This window comes from Apium graveolens, chromosome 4 (genome assembly GCF_009905375.1).
Source record: "Apium graveolens cultivar Ventura chromosome 4, ASM990537v1, whole genome shotgun sequence".
NCBI classification, from domain to species: Eukaryota; Viridiplantae; Streptophyta; class Magnoliopsida; order Apiales; family Apiaceae; genus Apium; species Apium graveolens.
Window position 1 is genome coordinate 113,920,287 of NC_133650.1, and position 22,172 is coordinate 113,942,458.

The 22,172-nt window shown below is 38.1% G+C and overlaps 1 protein-coding gene and 1 non-coding gene across 2 annotated transcripts; one reads left to right on the forward strand and one right to left on the reverse strand.

Moving 5' to 3' along the window:
* Nucleotides 1-6,600: 6,600 nt before the first annotated feature.
* On the reverse strand, nucleotides 6,601-8,529 carry LOC141716857 (uncharacterized). The gene is made up of 2 exons (XM_074519030.1): nucleotides 7,466-8,529; nucleotides 6,601-6,910 (listed from the first exon to the last, which is right to left on the reverse strand). Exons 1-2 carry the CDS (start codon nucleotides 8,082-8,084, stop codon nucleotides 6,897-6,899), a joined length of 633 nt encoding a protein of 210 aa, XP_074375131.1. The 5' UTR covers nucleotides 8,085-8,529; the 3' UTR covers nucleotides 6,601-6,896.
* Nucleotides 8,530-21,660: 13,131 nt separating this feature from the next.
* LOC141723240 (small nucleolar RNA R71) lies at nucleotides 21,661-21,767 on the forward strand. Its single transcript, XR_012576225.1, has one exon. It is a non-coding gene; the product is annotated as a small nucleolar RNA R71 (small nucleolar RNA).
* The last annotated feature ends 405 nt before the right edge of the window (nucleotides 21,768-22,172 follow it).

A 22,172-nucleotide genomic window follows, 5' to 3' on the forward strand; every position in this document is an offset into this window, starting at 1 on the left:
TAACTGTCAACCTGTGTTTTGACCAGATTTTTTTAATACAGCTCGGCTCGGCTCGGCTCGACTCGTTTTGATGGAGAAAGCTCGTGTTCGGCTCGGTTCGACTCGGCTCGATTTTGTTCGATAAAAGCTCGTGTTCGGCTCGTTCGTTAACGAGTTCGAGCTCGAACATTGGTTTTTGTTCGTTAAGAAAGTTCGGTTCGGCTCGGCTCGTCTAAAAAAAAAATGAAAGCTCGGCTCGGTTCGATCAAAACTCGGCTCGGTTCAGTTCGTGAATAGCTCTACATGAAATTGATTTAACAATATTAACATTATATAGATTAATTATAAATTTATTTAAAAAGGAAACATGAACATAAAGAATGTAAAGAAAATCTTGATACATGCTTTTGAGAACCCCAACAATGAGAGCACACAAGAATGAGAAGATCACATAAAAAAGTTTGAAGAGATCTTTGAATATGGCTACCGTAATTTTGTGTGTGTCCAAAAAAGAGTTAGCAAGAGCAAGAAATAGTCCATATGTGATTCGGAACTCCAACAAAATTGCAGCAGAAGCAGGAAGAAGGCAACATTTATAAAATATTATAATTTTTATATATATAAAATCATGATATTTTCGATTGCAGCAGAAGAAGGTACTGTCTGGACAACTGTATAATTTTGTAGATTTCAATAAAATTATAAACTTATACTTATTTGTAAAGTTCCCCACAAAAATATGTAATCCCTTCAATATTATAAATAAGCATTTCTCAAAATTACAGATATCTTATAAATAATTTAATAAACAATATTTTAGTAGTTATCTATTTACATATTTTATCGGTCATTTATGAATCACGATCATAGTCGTAAAAATTGGTATTCGTCATATTTAGATATTGATTAGGGATAAATTGCAAAATTTTGGATTAATTGGAACACATATTGGATATATTTTAATAATTTAATAATTTTTAATATAATAATCTTATTTATTATAGAATATATAATTTATAAATATTAACCGAATTTTAAAATTTAAATTGGCAAATTATTTTATAATTTAATTAGGAATTTTTTCAAAAAATGAGATTTCTAGAACAATGATCATTATATGGTAAATGATTATAGCGTTGTAGCTAGTAATAATAATCTAAAAAAAGAAAAAAAAAGGTTGAAGTGCTAAAAATAGCATATTTGTTGTAATATCCTAGCTATAAAAGAACAACCGGAGAGCTATTAAATTTAACAGAAGGAGGTAAGAAGCTGAGCATAGAAAGAAAGCTCGGGTGCATCTTTCTTCATTACCGAGTGTGGCTATTTATAGCCAATGTGAATTTGCAAGAAGCCAAGAACATTAAATGCATACACAAATTCTACTCCTATAAATCATAGCCCTACTATTTGATTCATTGACCACATGCATGGCAATCACTATACTATAACACTCCCCTTTGATTGTCATGATAGTGTGGATCATCAATTACCTCGTTAAAACCTTGTCAAAGAAAAACCCAGTGGGATAAAAACTTTAACGAAGGAAAAAGAGTACAATCTCCCCTTGGAAGAAAAACATCAATCACTGGAGTTTTGTTGCAGCATATTCTTGAGTCGACGCATTCCAATGTTATGTCGCAGCTTTGCAAAGGTTGAATTTGGTAATGATTTTGTGAATAAATCTGCAAGGTTGTCACATGATTGAATTTGTTGTACATCAATTTCTCCATTCTTTTGAAGCTCATGAGTATAGAAGAATTTTGGTGAAATGTGCTTCGTCCTGTCTACTTTGATGTATCCCTCTTTGAGTTGATCAATGCATGCGGTGTTATCCTCAAACATAACAGTAGGACTTCTTGTGATGTCCGGCAATCCACATGATTCTTGAATGTTCTTGATAATAGATCGCAACCAAACACATTCTCTACTGGCTTCGTGAATTGCAATTAGCTCTGAGTGATTTGTTGAGGTTGCCACTGTAGTTTGCTTCGTGGATTTCCATGAAATGGCTGTACCGCAATATGTGAATACATATCCAGTTTGTGATTTTCCAAAATGAGGATCTGACAGATATCCAGCGTCTGCATATCCAATCAACTGAGATGTCGAGTTCTCTGGAAAGAATAACCCAAAATCAACGGTTCCACGAAGATAACGAAATATATGCTTGATCCCATTCCAATGTCTGGCCATCGGAGCAGAGCTAAATCTAGCCAATAAATTGACAGCAAAGGCAATATCTGGCCTTGTATTATTCGCAAGATACATAAGTGCACCAATTGCTCCAAGATATGGGATTTCAGGACCAAGAACTTTTTCATCATCTTCTCGTGGTCGAAATGGATCTTTATCTGGTTCTAAAGATCTAACCACCATTGGAGTAGTCAACGGATGAGATTTATCCATGTAAAATCTGCTCAAAACCTTTTCTGTATATGTAGATTGGTGGAGGAAAATTCCTGATGACAAGTGCTCGACTTGTATACCAAGACAATATTTTGTCTTCCCAAGATCTTTCATTTCAAACTCTGTCTTTAGATATATGACAGCTTCATCAACCTCTGTAGCTGTTCCTACAAGGTTTAAATCATCCACATATACAGCAATAATCACAAAACCAAATTATGATTTTTTGATAAAAACACATGGACAAATTTGATTACTAATATACCCATTCTTTTGTAAATAACGACTAAGTCTGTTATACCACATACGACCAGATTGTTTCAATCCATACAATGATCGTTGAAGTTTAATGGAGTATATATGACGAGGTTTCTTGAACTCATCCATTTTTAATCCTTCTGGGATTTTCATAAAAATATCACTATCAAGTGATCCATATAGGTATGCAGTAACAACGTCCATAAGACGTGTTTCTAATTTTTCTTTAGATGCCATACCTAATATAAAACGAAAAGTAATTCCATCCATTACTGGCGAGTATGTCTCATGATAATCAATGCCAGGCCTTTGAGAAAACCCTTGTGCTACAAGTCGGGCTTTATATCTCACAATTTCATTCTTTTCATTTCTTTTTCTTATGAATACCCATTTATTCCCAACAGGGTTCACACCGATTGGTGTTTGGACAACAGGTCCAAATACTTCTCTTTTGCGCAATGAATTTAATTCTGTTTGAATTGCGTCTTTCCATTTTAGCCAGTCTTTTCTTTGACGGCATTCATCCACACTTTGTGGTTCAGGATCAGAATTTATGTCGACATCCAATGCCGCTGAATACACAAATACATCATCGATTATGGCTTTACTTCGATCCCATAATTTCATATCATGCACATAATTTATTGAAATTTCATGATTGTTTAATCCCGAATCTTCAGGGACGGGAATCTCTTCAGGAGATAATACCACTTCGGGGGTATTTGCTTCTTCTGGAGCATGTGCCACTTCAGGGGCAATTTTCTTTGTCTTTCTTTTTCTTGGTGCAACATCTTTCGCACCGACCGGTCTACCACGCTTCAGGCGTGGCTTTGAATCTGTAACCAATTCATTTATACTTGATTTTTGAATTGGTATATCTACTCTAGCTGGAGTATTTACTGCAGGTATATGAGATTTAATTACATTTCTAGAATCGTTAAATGCGTCAGGCATTTGGTTTGTGATATTTTGCATATGTATGATTCTTTTAACTTCAAGTTCACATTTACCGGTACGTGGATCTAGAAAATGTAACCCCGATGCATTCCATGTTATGTCAGGATTAACCTTATTCACATGTTTATCTCCCCCAAGGGAGGAAACAAAGATTCGTCAAAATGACAATCTGCGTATCGTGCAGTAAATAAGTCTCCAGTTAGTGGTTCAAGATATCTAATTATAGATGTTGAATCAAAACCAACATAGATACCTATTCTTCTTTGAGCTCCCATCTTCGATCTCTGTGGTGGAGCAATCGGTACATATACAGCACTTCCGAAGATTTTGAAATGAGAAATATTAGGGATTTGACCAAGTACCATCTGTAGTGGAGAATGTTGATTATAGGCAGTTGGTCTAATCCTTATAAGATTAGCAGCATGAAGTATTGCATGACCCCAAATAGATGTAGGTAATTTGGCTTTCAATAACAACGGTCTTGCAATAAGTTGAAGTCTTTTGATAAAGGACCCGGCTAACCCATTTTGTGTATGTACATGAGGAACTGGGTGCTCAACTGAAATTCCTACAGACATGCAATAGTCAACAAAGGTTGCAGATGTGAACTCACCGGCATTATCTAAACGAATTGACTTAATACAATGGTCTGGAAATTGAGCTCGCAACTTGATTATCTGGGCAAGTAATTTTGCAAAAGCATCATTACGAGTTGAGAGAAGACAAACATGAGACCATCTAGTTGAGGCATCTATTAGTACCATGAAGTACCTAAATGGACCAGATGATGGGTGGATCGGTCCACATATGTCGCCCTGTATCCTTTCTAGAAAACTTGGACTTTCAAGCTTAACTTTAGTAGGAGATGGCCGAGTAATCAATTTTCCTAAAGAACATGCCGAACATGGAAGGTCATTTTTAGAAAGAACTTTAAGATCTCTAAGAGGATGTCCGGTAGAATTCTCTATAATACGACGTATCATAGAGACTCCAGGATGACCTAATCTTTCATGCCAAAGGGTAAATGATTTTGGATCTATGAGTTTGGAAGCAATGACATTGTGTGACTCAATGGTTCTGATTTTCATCATATATAATCCTGAGGAAAGTGACTGAAACTTTTCTAAGATTTTCTTGTTGCTAGAATTAGCAGAAGTAATAAGGAGATATTCTTTACCAGCCTCAGAAGTGGTTTCGATGTGAAAATTGTTAAATCTGATATCCTTAAAACTAAGAAGATTTCTAGTGGACTTACTAGAAAATAATGCATTTGGAATATGTATGTGTGTACCATTAGGTAAGACGAAACTAGCTTTTCCAAAACTTTCGATTATATTGGATACGCCAGAAATCGTTCCAACTTGAGCTTCAGTTTTGGTTATATGGGTAAAGTATTTTTTATTTTGTAGAATCGTATGAGTTGTACCACAATCAGCAATGCATATATCTTCAGAATCCATTCTTCTCAGTTCCGGCAGGGCTTCGTGCTGATAACGTGTTGTAATATCCTAGCTATAAAAGAACAACCGGAGAGCTATTAAATTTAACAGAAGGAGGTAAGAAGCTGAGCATAGAAAGAAAGCTCGGGTGCATCTTTCTTCATTACCGAGTGTGGCTATTTATAGCCAATGTGAATTTGCAAGAAGCCAAGAACATTAAATGCATACACAAATTCTACTCCTATAAATCATAGCCCTACTATTTGATTCATTGACCACATGCATGGCAATCACTATACTATAACAATATTTTCAAATTGGGGTGTAGTTATATTGATCCTCCTTTAAAGCCCAAATAACAACAAACGGGCCGAGTAGGAAGAATACTAACCCGGATATAATGGGCCAGCAGTCCATTTGTGAATTGGTTTTAAGTAGAATGTGTCGAAGCTGAAACTCGTACAGAGAAGTAAAATAAAGCGGAACGTTAAAATTTTGCAGCACAACGTTAAAACATCAATTTCATGCAGCTTGTTTATGAAGTACGTAGAAGTAAAGGTGGCTAGATAAGCGGGCCGTGCCGGGACGCACGGTAGAAGTGGACATGGATGCACATATAATGAGCAGTGATACATTACTACTTATTGTTTCATGTATATTAGATCCGCCATGCAGTCAAAAGTACATTCACAATTCTTATCACCAATCCTCTCAAATCTCATCAGGATGCTTTTCCGAACAGCGAACACGAATATTAAATATAATATGTATGAATGTTTGTTATGCTATGAATCACGGAGTGATGACTGTTTCGAACATTTACTTTCGAAAAGCTAGACTAGTATCGAGAAAAAGGTCTTAATTGCTCGGCTATACTCGATCAATATCATTGGTAGTATTGCTAGGAAAAATTTCCCGAGGGCATCTTCAATGAAGGATGTCAATATCATAACACGGCTTACCACTCTTATTAGCACTCTGGTTAAAGTTGTTGGATGTCGGCTGTCAAGTGAAGGGACATCCGGTGCCAACTTGATTTTTAAAAAATTGACATCCCTTAAATTAGGGTGCCAACTTTATTTGTTCCAATGTTGTATTAAAATATTATATTTATATTACACTTGTTATTTTCTTTTAAATTATTGAAATTGATATCTTGGTGTATCAACTGTGCAGTGTTTAAGTATTTTTTTAAAAAATGCTAAAAAATATATAAAAATAATAATATAATATTGTTAATTATATGACAACTTAAAAGAATTCAAGATGCTCTAAATTTTGGTAGCTAGTAAAGGTGAAGATCGAATCTTGATTTTAATAAAAAGAAAGAAGAGTAGAATGTCATTTATCAAGCATCCTCACGTGACTGGACGCAAATGTACAAGCAGTCCATATAAATATAGTAGGATATGTCGATGGGATGATAAATCACATCAAATTTCTCCAGGGGTACTGAATGATGTGTAGTGTTGTGTCGACAGCAGTTTAAATTGGTTGGTGGAATAAGTAGAAGAGGAAGATCAAAACAAGAGTTTAAAGTACTAGAAGAGAAACAACAAATTTTAGTAATAAAATTAATTCCTCTAATATTACAAACAAACCAGACCTTAATTAGCTAAGCTAGGCTCTACCAATTACCTGCCACCCCTAAACAAGGCCGGTAATTAAAATTAGTTGTGATGAAAAAAGTCATAATAATTAATATCCATCCCCCCCTCTATAATAATATTAATCTAGCTAATTCCTTCTTCAAAAACATACAAAATTACCCTCCGCCCAGGCACGCCCTTTACAATTTCTTATGTGCTACATTTCAAACTCCTCCAATCACCACCATCCATTTTTATCATCTTCCCCTTATTCTGAATTTCCTGCAACAAAATACAAAAAGTATATAGTGAAAAAGGCTACAGTTTATATATGTCAAATACATAACTGTCAACTGCAAAATCGACCGTTCAAAAATTTGTGCTACTTCCTCGGTCCCATCTATTTTGTCCATTTATCAAAATCCAAATTTTTACCTATTTAGTAATTTTACTATATTTATTCTTTAATGTCCATAACAAAGCTTAAATTAAAAACTTGATTTAAGTGGACAAACATTTTGGGATAAACTTAAATTGGAAATTTTGGGAGTATTTCATATATATTATTTACTCAGATCATGTATTTATACAGGCGGTGCTTTTTGTAAATAGTAATATGTATGTTACAAATGTTTCAAGCATGAAATTATTTACCCGACAGATTCTAGAAAACAGCTAAAAAAATGTCAGGGTAGAATCATCAATTCAGCAGAATTCGTGACGGAGCTACATATCAAGGTTTATATATACTTGGTACGCTAAATTAGTTTGTATTTGAACGAAGGTATTTATACGTGTGTAATGTAAATGAATTTGATATAGGAAAAAAAAACTAACCAGTGAAGTTTTGGGAGTTATCATGAGGTAGAAAAGCAGATCTATTATTATTGTCAGGCTGTTTTTTTGAGGCACTGTGAGATTTTCTCAATCCCAAAAGCCCTTTCCACCGTCCACTCTTAGGTGGCTTACCACTAGAACTGGCAACCACATTGTCGTCTTCGCCACTAGTAAGGAGCTCTTCTCTTAGAGTACTTACTGTCTTCTGCTGACTGTTGTTTTTAAACGGCAACAATCTTCCCTTTGAGAAAAGCTCATCAGCACTCATCATGGAATGATTAGACACCGAAAACTCAAAGTCCGAAGACACGGGAGGTAGTGGTGACGGATGCACGTTCATGAGACGAGAATGAGATTCGACAAAATCATTAGAAAATGAGATTCTAGGACTAGTCATGTTACCAACAACATTTCTGTGGTCGGAGGAGAAGGAGTTTTTGTTATTGTTGTGGTTGTTGTTGTACATGATAGCTGAATTGATAATGCTGAATGTTGTGTGAGTGAGTGTGTGTATAGCAACAACAATAATATTATTGTTATTATGCCACATGCAATGGAACAGCCTAACAGCATAAGATAAGGCTAGGGTTTGGTTTGGTTGGGGTTGATGGACTTGCATTCAAAGCCAACAACATAAGATAAGAACGCGAGTCAATTGTTTTGTACCTACTGTAATTGTCCTCCCCCCCCCCCTTCTCTCAGTTTACACTTTTAAGGCGTCTGTCTCCCCCTGCACACATTGTTTAATTAACTACAATTATTGTAATTACTTATTTATTATTGCATGTATTTGTGTAACATTGTGCAGGCATTACAAAGCTGAAACACTTAAATGAGTATATAATTGAAGTCTGTAAGTATTTATTTATCATCTTTGACCCTGAAATCCTGAGTCATTTGTGCAGAGAGGGGAGGAGGAGGGGCTAAAGAATTCAAATGCAGGTGCAGCATGCATTGCTAGCAGTTGAAGCACCTGCCAAAATGGCAGCTAGCTCCCAGTATTTATTTCTATGGTGGTGGGGTGGTGGGACCTATCTCATTAAAAAAGACAGCTAAAGTTCCTCGTCGCTATATGTTTTGTACTTAAACAGATAGGACTGCAGAAGGAGACGGTGGTAGTGGTATCAACTTTGACTACATGCATATATCACGCTTTTAAATTTATATACATGTATATTATTCTCTGTACATATTATTATTTTGATCTGAGAACAAATTTTTGCCTGAGAACAGTGAGATTAGTTCATTTTACAATTTTTAAAAAGTGTCAAATAATATTAAAAAATATGTAAAACAATTATTTTGCCTTGTTTTAGGCCCAAACATAAAATGTTTTTTTCAATATATACATATAAAGGCGGGGACAATCAGTTGTTGTACCATATCGTAGCACATAAACATTGTGCCCCCTGCATATATTATATATAGTAGGGTTTTTTGTATGAATTCACGGAGATCCATCTTTACTTATATCACAAAAGCTTTCTACAAGTATGCTGAAACAACTGGATATCTTGAACATCTCCTAAACATAATACCGTTGGGGTAGAAAGAGATACTTGTCATAACTGGAAAAAATGTTAAAAATAACAATTTTTTGGTGTGAATGGCTGAAAATACCCATTTTGGAGTGGATGACTGAAAATACCGTTTTGGATACGTATTTGTCATTTGAGTATCGTGTTTTGTACTAGATACGCATTTGTTAAATGGGTATCCAATTTATTTTTTTTATTTTTTTTAAGATACGCATTTGGCAAATACGTATCTCAATGGTAATACCCAAACTACAAATGCGTATCTTTAGTAATTTCTTAGATACTCAATTCTCAAATACGTATTACACTTACCCAATTACAAAATGCGTATCCAAAACGGTATTTTCAGCCATGTATTTTGAAAATGGGTATTTTCAGCCATTGCACCCAAAAATTGGGATTTTTAAACATCATGTTCACTCTTGTCATGTACTGTTGACTAAATCTTTGACTAGAGAGTGTGTATGTGTGAATGTCATGCTTGAATTCGTATTTTTCCCATAAAACGAAAGATGCTCTTAGGAATTTACAGTGAAAGATACCACCACCACCGAAAGTGGCCAAAAGGGTTGGGGCTAAAAACATTTAAGTCCACAGCTACTTTTTCTACTTTTTAGGAACAAGCTTCACCTCCTCAAATTATATGCAAACCAAGAAGGTATATACTTCTACTACTACTACTTGTTAATTCATTACAACACCCCCCTCCTTCCTTGTACCCAACTGCAGCACCTCTGCAACTCTTGTTTTTACGGATGGACTCAGGACATTAACCCACTCCTCCAGGGTCTTCGTTTCTGGAAATTCAACCTAACTTTACTGACAACTTAATTTATTATTCAAGTATTTCTTTTGGTACCTTTTATTGCTTATTATTCCTTTTCTTTCTTTTATCTCTTCTAAAACTTTCAACTAATCAGTTCTAATGTTACTGAATTTTCTAATAGTCTCTACCATCCATATTTTATTTAGAATAAAATTATTTTGTAGTTAACACGTTGAGAATTTGTATATACAATTTATATATTATTTTATATCTAAATTATTGTAAAAAAAAATTAGCTATTCAAAAAGTTTTTGAAGTTTATTTTAAAAAAAAGTCTAAGGTACGCCAAATTCTTTCGTCACTCTCAAGTCTTGCAACGCCGTTTAGCCAAAAAGATGTAGGAAAAAAAAGTCATGCAATTCTGATAGGAACGAACTAAGAGCATTGATGTCAGTCTCCCTACGGCCTTATCCGCAAGAATCTTAAATAGAAACATGACTCTCCAAACTACCTTTCCCCTTAATTCCATGAAACCCATTACTTAATGAATGACCTACGTTCACCGTAGGCATGGTACACCTTCGAAATCCGTAAGTCAAAATATCCACAAACTACCAACGACAAAAGATTATTGTCGAAAGCTCAATTTCCGTAGACCGTTGGCCCCACAACTCAATCTTATCCTCTAAACATTACAAGTGTCATTCACCAGAGTACCAAGTCATAGCCTCCCCTTCTCTCTACCTTCCACGTGTCGAAGTAGCATATGATAGTCACCCCCTACTAAGCTAGATGACAGCCGGCTAATCATAGGGGATAAAAAAGAAAACCAAGGAGAAAAAACAGGGAGGGACACAACAAGACAACTAAAAAATATACACTCCCTACGGACCACACACGAAAATCATAAACACGGTATTAAACCGGCGCCGCCGCCGGGGATCTAACAAAGAATACTAATCACCATACCACAACGACATCCTCTCTTTCTTTTTCCAAAACCCTTAAAGAAAAATGAGTAATGGATCAGACAATGAATCCCACACTTATGGCAGTTCTTCAGAAACACCTAATAATTCTCCTACGCATAGTATGTTGTCCAACTTAAGGGCTCAGCAGAATTATATGCAACAACAGATGGATCATTTGACAGCACATATGGCTGCAAATCAACAAGAAGCTCATCACCCTCAATATTACCCTAAAGCCGTTTCCGGTTTTTATCTTGGAAGACACTCTAGGTCTCCCTCACCTGAATATCCTCAACCAAATTTGTAAGATGAATATTCCCAGGGCTCTTATCCTAGCTACAACACCCTTCGATCTGGAGAACGCCCTCCTTGTAGGGCCCGAAGGACTCCTTCTTCTCAATCGTCAGGCGATGGTACTTCGCATGATGAAGGAGGGTCCCGGTATGGACTGTCAAACCCAACCCGAAGAGTCAGGAGGTCCCCCTATCAACCAAGGAGGGCCCATCGAACTACTACCCCCATGGAAAGGCATGAAGACATGACGACTCGCCTAGCCAGGCTAGAAGGTTTATACCACGGGCTGCCGCGGATACGGCCACGGGAGGATCACCTTTCATTGAAGCCTTGGAAGTTACCCCCATCAATCTTGGAGTGAAGATCACTGGCTTGGAATCGTTCAATGGTACTTCTGACCCGAATGATCATTTAAGTTATTATGAAAATTTGATGATATGTCATAGGTACAACGACATTACCAAATGTCGACTGTTCATTTCAACCTTTAAAGCCTACGCCAGGACTTAGTTTTCAAGTTTAGCCCCCATGTCTATTAGCTCGTGGGAAGAGTTTAAGGTATTATTCTTATCAAAATTCCGTGTTAATACCCCCCATGTTGTTCATACGATATCTCTAGAGAATGTAAAGCAGGAACAGGGTGAAACCCTACGGGATTACATTGAGAAATTTAAGAATGCGGTTTCCAAAGTCAGAGAATTAAAACAGACAAGTGATGTGGATTCCTTCATCCGCAATATGAACTATCAAGAATGCAGAGATTACTACAGGGAACCGTGTAATCGAGAGCTTATAGATCTTTTTAAAGCCTACACCATAGCTTCGGCCTATATCCTTCGTGCTTATTATCCTTCGACTCGAGGAGAACCTTCCTCGTCAGGCCGCAGGGCCATGCAGGTAGATGGGAAGGAAGACTTCCGAGGAAGAGGCCAAAGAAACTTCCCTATATATCAGAGGGCTATCCCCAGACATATCCAAGAAGAACCCAACTTTACCCTATTAACATAAACCCCATCTTATATACTTCAACAAATAAGGACCAAAGAATTCTTTCAATTGCCCAATCCTATGAGGACACCCACAGAGAAGAGATATCGAACCCGCTTCTGTGATTACCATACGGGAATTGGACATAACACAGATGAATGCACCTCCCTCAAATACTTCTTGAAGAGAATGGTGAAGAGAGGACTCTTAAATGATTATCTTCCCCCTCGAGACCGTCAGAAACCTCAATAACTGGAAGGTATCGCAAGAGCTGCACCGCCCTGGCATGTGGTTGATATGATTGTAGGAGGAAACATGACGCCTTGTGAGGTCATGCAAATAGAGCCCCCGCTTCAGGCCTTTCGCCTTACTGGCACTTCCATTTCTTTCTCAGATGCTGATTATCCCAAGGGTGTTTGCCAGAATGGTCCACTCACAGTTACTCTTGATATGGCCAACCAGGATGTCAAGAAGGTCTTGATAGATAATGGCTCCTCCGTAGATATCATCTTCAAACACGGTCTCGGAAGGATGATCTTAAGTACTCCCCTGGAAGACATGAAGCTCGAAGACATACAGGGGTCTGTCTACGGATTTGGAAATCATGTCGTGCCCGTTCAGGGGGCTATTGACATCCCCACTACCTTCGACACTTCTCCACAAGAAGTAACAGGCATAGTTAAATATTATGTCATTGACATGGCCTCTCCCTACAATGCTATCATTGGGCAGCCTACCTTATTCTTCGTAGGAGCTATCATATCTTCCCCTCACATGAAAGTGAAGTTCCCTACTCTTATGGGACCTAGTGAACTGATTATTAATCCCATAGCTTCTCAATATTGCTACTCTATTTCTTTAAGCTTAGCTCAGACTCAGCTTAAGAAGAGGAAAGCCTACAGAGAACCGAAAGAAGGAAGCTCCTCTAAGACGCCTAAAACTTCACAAGACGAAACTTCGCAAGTATTCTTGATTGAAAGCTCATTCTCCTATTCAGAAACTTCCCTAACAAAAGTCGAACTTCATCGTACACCTAAAGTTGAACCGGGGGAACCCGTAGAAAATATTGAGCTAGTAGAAAAAGATCCCACTCGGTGTATTTCTATCGGATCACACCTTCAACCCTCTCTAAAGCAAGAACTCATTCAACTCCTGCGGGAATTCCCATACATATTTGCTTGGAAGCCTAAAGATATGCCAGGCCTTGATGAATCTATCGCTGTCCATAAACTCCATGTCGATCCCAATAAAACCGTGGTCAAGCAGAAAAGGAGAAATTTCGCACCTGAAAGACAGAAAGCTATAGATGAGGAGATCAACAAATTATTGAAAGCCAATTTTATTTATGAGATATAATTTCCCGAATGGATATCGAATGTTGTGTTGGTCAGAAAGACTAATGGCAAATGGAGAGTTTGTATTGAATATATTGACTTAAAAAAGGCTACTCCCAAAGATTATTATCCACTTCCCACTATCGACCAGTTGGTGGATGCCACTTCCAGAAATATTCTCTTGAGCTTCTTAGATGCCTTCTCGGGGTATAACCAAATTAAGCTAGCTCTCGAAGACCAAGCTAAGACCACATTTATTACCCATCGAGCGGTATATGCTTACCCTGTTCTTCCAATGGGATTAATGAATGTCGGAGCTACATATCAACAAACCATGAACAAGATATTCTCCAACCAAATTGGAAGAAATTTAGAAGTATATGTAGATGACAAGATTGTCAAGTCTAAATTTGAAGAAGGACCTCTACATGATCTGAAAGAAACCTTCTTAACCATTCGAAATCATGGCTTTCGATTGAATCCCTCCAAATGCACCTTTGGAGTGGCTAGTGGGAAGTTCCTAGGCCATATGATCAGTGGGCGTGGGATAGAAGTTAACCTAGAGAAGGTTAGGGCTATACTGGAAATGGGCCCCCCAACAACATCCAGGCAGATTCAGTCGTTGAATGAATGTTTAACTTCTCTCCGGAGATTTGTTTCTAAGTTGGCTGAAAGAAGCATCCCCTTTTTCGATGCACTGAAAGGAGTGAACAAATATAGAATAGTGTAGTGGACGCCTTCGTATCAAGAAGCCTTCGACTCCCTAAAGAGTTACTTATCATCTCCGCCGATTCTCTCCCAGCCTCTTTCTGGAGAACCCCTGTATTTGTATCTAGTCGTGGCCCCTTGGGTAAGCAATTCCCTGTGTACTATGTCAGTCATGTCTTACGGGATGCAGAAACCAGGTATCCCACTATTGAAAAAATGGCATACTCTGTCCTACTTGCTAGCAGAAAACTCCGACCATATTTCCAAGGACACGACACCAAAGTATACACCAGTCAGCCCCTACAGAAGGTACTTCACAACCAGACCTCTCCAGAAGATTAGTAAATTGGGTTGTAGAGCTCAGCCAATTTAACATCACCTACCTACCTTGTCCTTCCATCAAGGGTCAAGCTTTGGCTGATTAAAACAACTACGGAAAACTCCTCTGAGTTGGTACACCTACCCCCTCCATGGCTGTTATTTGTTGACGGATCCTCTACCTCAGACAGCAGTGGAGCTGGAGTCCTATTGATACGCCCGGTAGGATTCGAAGTCCACCAATCTATAAGATTCGACTTCCCTGCTACCAATAATTGCTCAGAATATGAATCCCTTCTAGCGGGTCTACATTTAGCCAAAGCTCTTCAAGTATAACACTTAAAGGCCTACAGTGATTCCCAGCTTATAGTCAACCAAGTTCTTGGTGGGTTTACTGCCAAATCCCCTCTAATGATAAAATATCTTAAAGAAACTAGGGCCAAACTCCTAGAATTTTGCATTGCCTCCCTTGAAGGGATTATGCGAGAGGAGAATCAAAGAGCCGATATCTTAGCAAAGTTATCCACCGACGAAGATCACTCCCCGTCTACAGGTATTTACAAAATATTGCTGACATCTCCTTCGGTAACACCTCTGACTGAACCTGCTTCGAAAATATTAGTACTCTCCTACCGCCCAAATTGGATGACTCCAATCTACCTCTATCTGCAAGAGGAGATCCTCCCTCAAACCAAAAGGGCTGCTCAATTGCTACGTTCTAAAGCTGCACAATACACCATTATAGATAATACTCTTTATCGAAGATCTTTTTTAGCACCCCTTCTTAAATGTGTTGATTGTGCATAAGCAGACTATTGCATGCTCGGAGTTCATGAGGGAATATGTGGAAGCCACTCGTCTGGAGAAGCCCTGACACATAAAATCATTAGACAAAGATACTATTAGCCTACTTTGAGGAGAGATTGCTTGAACTATGTCAAGACCTGTGCCAAATGCCAGTTTCACACTTCAATCCCCTGATTGCCTCCGGTTTTTCCTACGGCTATTTTATCCCCCATCCCCTTTGACATTTGGGGTATGGATATTATGGGACCTTTTCCCCCATCCAAAGGAAATTTTCGATTCCTGCTGGTAGTCGTTGATTATATGACGAAGTGCGTTGAAGCCAAGGCCGTGGCTCATACGACTTCAGCAGTATGTCGAAAGTTTTTCCATGAACACATTGTCACCCGGTTTGGGATTCCCCGTATTTTAATTACTAATAATGGATGGCAGTTTATTGAATCTGAATTTGAGGAAAATCTAACAGCCTACGGGATAAAACACCGTAAATCCTCTGTGGCCTACCCCCAATCTAATGGTCAAGTCGAAGTCACTAATAGAACCCTCCTACAAAGTTTAAAGAAGAATGTTCAGGATTCAAAGGCACTTTGGGTAGAAGAATTAACAAATATATTATGGGCCTATCGCACTGATACCCGCAAGCCTATCGGAGAAAGCCCCTTTCGGCTCACTTATGGCACTGAAGCTCTCATACCCGTAAAAATAGGAGAATCCTCCTCTCGGGTCCAAGATTACAACTCTCAACTGAATCAACAAGATTTACGGACGAACTTAGACTTAATCGAGGAAAGAAGAGAGAATGCTCTTATACATATGGCAAATTACAAACAGAAAACTGCTCTTCAGTTTGGCAAAATTCTTCCTCGACAGTTTCAGGTGGGAGATCAAGTACTTAGTGTCACTTCAGTCTCCACTTCCTCCAAAAACAAAAAATTGGACCCTACCTGGGAAGGCCCCTATATTATAACTCAGGCTACCCGGCCAGGAACATATCACCTTGCTCAATTATCCGGAGAACCCCTTCCCAACACCTGGCAAGCCACCCATCTCAAACATTTTTATCAGTAAGTTTTTTAACTAGTTTGACATAATATAACTGTTATAAATAGAAGCCTACGTTTATTAACACATTTTGTTATGAATATTAGACTGACGGTATCTTTTACATTTATTTCTAAAGCCTTAATCGGCCCGGGCTTAATCTCTTGCAAAGCTTGCCTATTAAAAATCCTACATATGCAGCATACGGCCTGCAGCATGGGTAATACCATCTTACAATGCCATTATATACAGCTCATTTCCTGCGGCTCGAATATTCGACTAGATGACTATTTGTTACAATGCCATTATATGCAGCTCACTGCCTGCGGCCCGAATAGTTCGCCTAAATAACTATTCATTACAACGCTATTATATACAGCTCACTACCTGCGGCTCAAATAGTTCGACTAGATAACTATTTGTTACAACACAATTACATGCAGCTGACTGCCCGCGGCCCGAATAGTTCACCTAAATAAATATTCATTACAACGCCATTATATGCAGCTCACTGTTAGGATGTTAACACGTGCTAATAATATACGCAAGTATACACGTTCTCAAGTAGTATAAGATATAGATCAGATTCATTCCCATAGAGACTGGTTTAGGTTAAGTTCAATTTATGCACTTATGCAACAATGGTATGGCTACCATTCAATGCTAAGACAATTAACAAATTGGGTTTTGATTAAACTAAGAGATTATACTAAATAGCATTAACTAAGAGAATTGAGGTTGAATTAATATATATGACAAACATGGGATTCTAACTTCAATAAATACTTCATTCAATAGCCTTTTTGTTCTTAACCTTAGCATATAATGGTGATGACACTAATCAGATAACACAAAATTAGTAAACGCCAACTTTTGTTGTATGAATATCCTACTACCAAGCATCCACAAAAGAGATAGAAGTTGAATAAATACCAATTATGCTTAGTCCTTATATGTCTACAAGAATTGAAAACATAACGGTTTAATGCGCAAGTTATCTATCGTGATTACATAGGGCAAGTAAGATGGTTAAAATTACCTACGAATCATGCATAACAATTATACATGAACCTATGCTAGCATGGCAAGTTCTAAACCTCAATATTCACTGTCGCTTCAATAGAGATTAACACGCTATCTTATATGTTAGCTACGCACATAAGACGAATATGCACAACCAATACTAGGTTATCATACAATCACCACACACTAAGGTATCGAAACAATTTAACTAAAAAAATGCATAAATAAATCCACTAGAACCCCACAATAACGATTAGTTCATAATCGAACTCATCATCACCATGGGTTCCAATGAAAGCATGATAATAAATAATATAAGAGTACTAGGGTTCAAAGACAAATTGAATATAAGCATCCAATATCGCCTAAATCAAAGAAAACAGAAGTCTTCTTCTCCGTAGCCTTCTCATGCTCTCTAGGTCTTCTTATTGCTCTCCCCTTGCTCCTTGGTGTTAAAAACATCTTTTTATTGGTATATATAGGCTCCAAGATGACCAGGACTCCCAAAATCTTCAATTCCGACTAAAATCAGGATTCTGGGGCAGAAATCGGGCGCGGGCGTGCTGTTTTCGGCCGTGCTGGAATAGTGTTTTCAGCAGCGCGGGCGCGCTGGTTCTGGCGCGGCCGCGCTGACATTCTCGAAAATTTCTGACAATTCTTCTTTTGGCCGTATCTTGAGTTCTGCTCGTCAGAATCAGGTGATTCAACTGCCCAGACGAAGCTAACGAGATTCTCTACAACTTTAGAATGGCCTAGGCTTCCAATTCTGATCGTTTTTCAGCATAATTCTTTGAAAAACTTCTTTCTTCATTTAACTGATGCCTGAAATGCAATAACGCAAAAATACATAAAAAATACCAACAACTTGAGTCCAAAACACCAACTTAATCCTGAAATGAAGCATTCCAAGTAGATATAAAATCTACTTATCACACCCCCAAACTTGAATCGATATTTGTCCTCAAGCATAAACAGACTCAAAACTACAAAATAAACCTAATGTATGAATACAACTACATGAATACAACTAAATGATAATGTAATAAATCCCCTCAGAATAACCATAACCAAATGAATAAGCCAACGCCTCTAAGAATGCAATAACTCAAAACAGAGTTCGAATAAATCTCACCAATCAACTCACAAACCAGAACATGCGTGTGTGGATGCTTAACAGATATACTCTCGAAACTAGATCAATTACCATTACTTATCTTTCATTAAAACAATCACAAATTTATAAACAGAATATATGTTAAACGCATAATGACTTTCAACACCTTATTTTTACTAGAGTTATATAGGGATTCACGCTATTATTGAACACATAACAACATGCTCATTTGACCGTGTAATGAATGAGGTCCCAAAAGACTTATGCAATAATACCCATGTAGCGAGCGTTAGGCTAGCGGATCCCAGACTATCAAAGCCTTAGGTCACTAGGCACAAAATCCCCTAGAACTTAATAACTCGAGTATTAAAGAGCTCACTCTTGATCAATTATGCATAAACACATATTCTTTTCTTTTTCTTTTCTTTCTTTTTTTTTCTTTTTTTCTTCTTTTTTTTTCAACAATTTTTGAATGAGTGTGTTTCTCTCCATCTCATTCAACCCTAGACTACTCATAAAACTATGAGCCAACTACTAGCCATTTGACGCCTAGCCTTACAACAACTAGCAATGAAATCCAAGCTTTTCTCCAGATTAAAAAAATCAGTATTTTTACGTCATTACGAGAATATCACAAATTCTAAATATAACCAAGTGATTAAATCTCAGCAGAAAATAAATATGATTGTGATCTAGATCAAAAGCAACCCTATAAGACTTTATGAAATATTTCTTCTAGCATGCAAATCAATTCATTAGGACTTAAACATCCCTCTATTCATCATCACCACACTCAAATCAACATCAATTATCAAATAGCATAGTTCATCTTAAGGGATCATGCTAAATATGCATGCAAATTCAGCTATATGAAATCACACTAAAAAACAAACATTAATGTCCTATATGAACAATCATGCAACACTAAGAATGAAATACAACTATATGTAACATGAATCTATATGAACTATATGGACACACACAAACTAATCCATATATTATCACCCCCAAACTTAAAATTTTCAATGTCTTCATTGAAGGTAATAATAAGGATTTCAGGCATACCCAGTTGTCGGAAAGATCACCCTCCTCAGGTGGAAGATCAGGTGGCCAATCAACCTCGACACCAGTGGCTCGAAAAATAGTGCCCAAAAGCCTATGTCAAATCTGCAGCAATACGACGGTGAATGTCATGCATGGCCTCCATACGCCTAGTTACTCGCCTGTACTGCTCATCACCAACACTAGTCCTATCAACTACTTGCTGCACATGAGACGAACCCTCTGTAGCAACTAGAGGATTCGTTCGGCTACCCTCTACATCATTAAAAATATATCCCAACCCCCTATTATGGGGTGCACCTAAGAATGAATAACTCAAGTGATGTGGAAGTAGGTTGAGCTCAAGTGTGGGAGCTTCTTCAATAAACAGCTCGAGACGTTCCTAAGAAATTTTCAGCTCTTCTAACCCAAGAGAATCGAATGGCATATCCAGCTTCCTCTTCCACGGAGGTGCATTCAAAACCTGTAGTTGCTCTGATCCTTCTTTCTTTTTAATAACTGATTCCCCTATTAAGGATCTCTCTAAGGTATCCAAGTTTGGCAATTGCTCAGGCTCTGAATTTATGATAGAGTCGACCCACTCTACTTTAAAGCACTCCTCTTTAGCTGTGGGTAACTTTATTGCCTTGAACACATTAAATGTGACCTTTTGATCGTGAACCTTCATCGTAAGCTCTCCTTTTTGCACATCGATCATAGTTCGTCCTGTAGCCAAGAATGGTCTTCCCAAGATGATGGAAATCTTCTTATCTTCATCGAAATTAAGAATTATAAAATTAGCAGGGAAGATGAGTTTGTCCACCTTGACCAACACATCCTCCACAATGCCTCATGGATATGTAATAGAATGATCAGCCAACTGCAAGGACATATATGTCGGCTTCGGATCAGGCAAACCAAGCTTCTTGAAGATAGACAAGGGCATCAGATTGATGATAGCTCCTAAATCATATAAACACTTGTCGAACGACAAGTTTCCGATGGTGCAAGGAATAGTGAAGCATCCAGGATCTTTAAGCTTCGGAGGCAACTTCTATTGCAGCACAACACTGCATTCCTCGTAAGAGCAATGGTCTTTAAGTCATCGAGCTTCACTTTCCAAGAGAGAATACCTTTCATAAACCTCGTATAGCTAGGCATCTGTTCAAAAGCTTCAGTGAAAGGTATGTTGATATGAAGTTTCTTGAACACCTCCAGAAACTTAGCAAATTACTTATCCAACTTCTGCTTCTACAGCCTTTCAGGAAAATGAGGTGGAGGATAGACCTGTTTCTCCCCTGCAGTACCCTCAGGAGGAGTGTGTTCCACAGTTTTCTTCCTTGATTCCACCTCGACATCCTTCTGCACCACTTTTTCAGCCACAACTGCATTTTCTGAAACTTGAGATTTTTCAGGCTCTTTATCTTGCTGAATTTGGGGGCTTGTGAAATTTCCAGACCTCAAGGTGATGGAGTTCACCTGTTCTTCAACTTTCCTCTTGCCTGGATTGGCTTCTGTATCACTAGGAAGCATTGTTGGTGGTCGATTCAATAAGGCATTAGCAATTTTCCCTATTTGGTTCGCCAGAGTCTTAATAGAAGCAGCCTGGCTTTGGCATATAAGAGCCTGGTTTTTGCACATAAGCCACAACTCCTCCAATTCAGATTTTTCATTCGAAGATTGACCTGCATCATGAGTTTGTTGTTGAAGTTGGAGTTATTGTTTTGGTGCAAATTGTTGCTGAAAAGCAGGAGGGTTGAATTGATTGGATCCAAACTGTTGATAAGATTGTTGTACTACATTCTGATTGTTGCTCCAGCTGAAGTTAGGATGATTCCAGTTGTCAATATGATAAGTGTCTGGAACTGGTTGCTGTGATCTCTGAAAGTTGCTCACAAACTGAGCTGATTCACTGATATAGCACATTGCTCCGTCACATATAAACCTGCACACAGCTCACAAACTATGGTTATTTGATTAACACCATAGTTATCTAGAGAATCGATCTTTATAGACAACGCATTTAGTTGAGCAGTGATAGTTGTAGTTGTATCCACTTCAAGAACTCCTGCTACCTTGCCCTGTGGCAATCTCTGGATTGGATACTGATATTCATTAGCAGCCATCAGTTCAATTAGATCATAAACTTCCTCATAGCTCTTTGCCCATAATGCTCAACCTGATGTTGCATCGAGCATGGGTCTTGACTGTGCTCCCAACCCGTTATAGAAGCAATTGATGATCATCCAATCAGGCATTCCATGATTAGGATACTTCCTAAGCATCTCCTTGTAGCACTCCCAAGCTTCATATAGAGTTTCTTCCGATTGCTGCACAAATTGAGTAATAGCATTCCTGATTGCAGCCGTCTTCGCCATAGGGAAGAATTTAGTGAGAAACTTTTGAGCAAGATCTTCCCAAGTAGTAATTGAACCAGCTGGTATAGAGTGTAACCAACTCTTAGCCTTGTCCCTCAGAGAGAATGGGAACAGTCTCAGTTTCACCGCATCCTCAGACACACCATTGAACCTGAAGGTGTCACAAATCTCTATGAAATCCCTGATGTGCATCTTAGGATTTTATATTGAGCACCCCCAAACTGAATTGAATTTTGTACCATCTGAATTATGCCAGGCTTGATCTCAAAGGTATGAGCTGCGATAGCTGGCCTGACAATGCTAGATTGAATGTCATTGATCTTTGGTTGAGAATAATCCATCAATGCTTTCGTTCGTGCTGCTGGATCTCCCATTGTAATGAGTACCTGA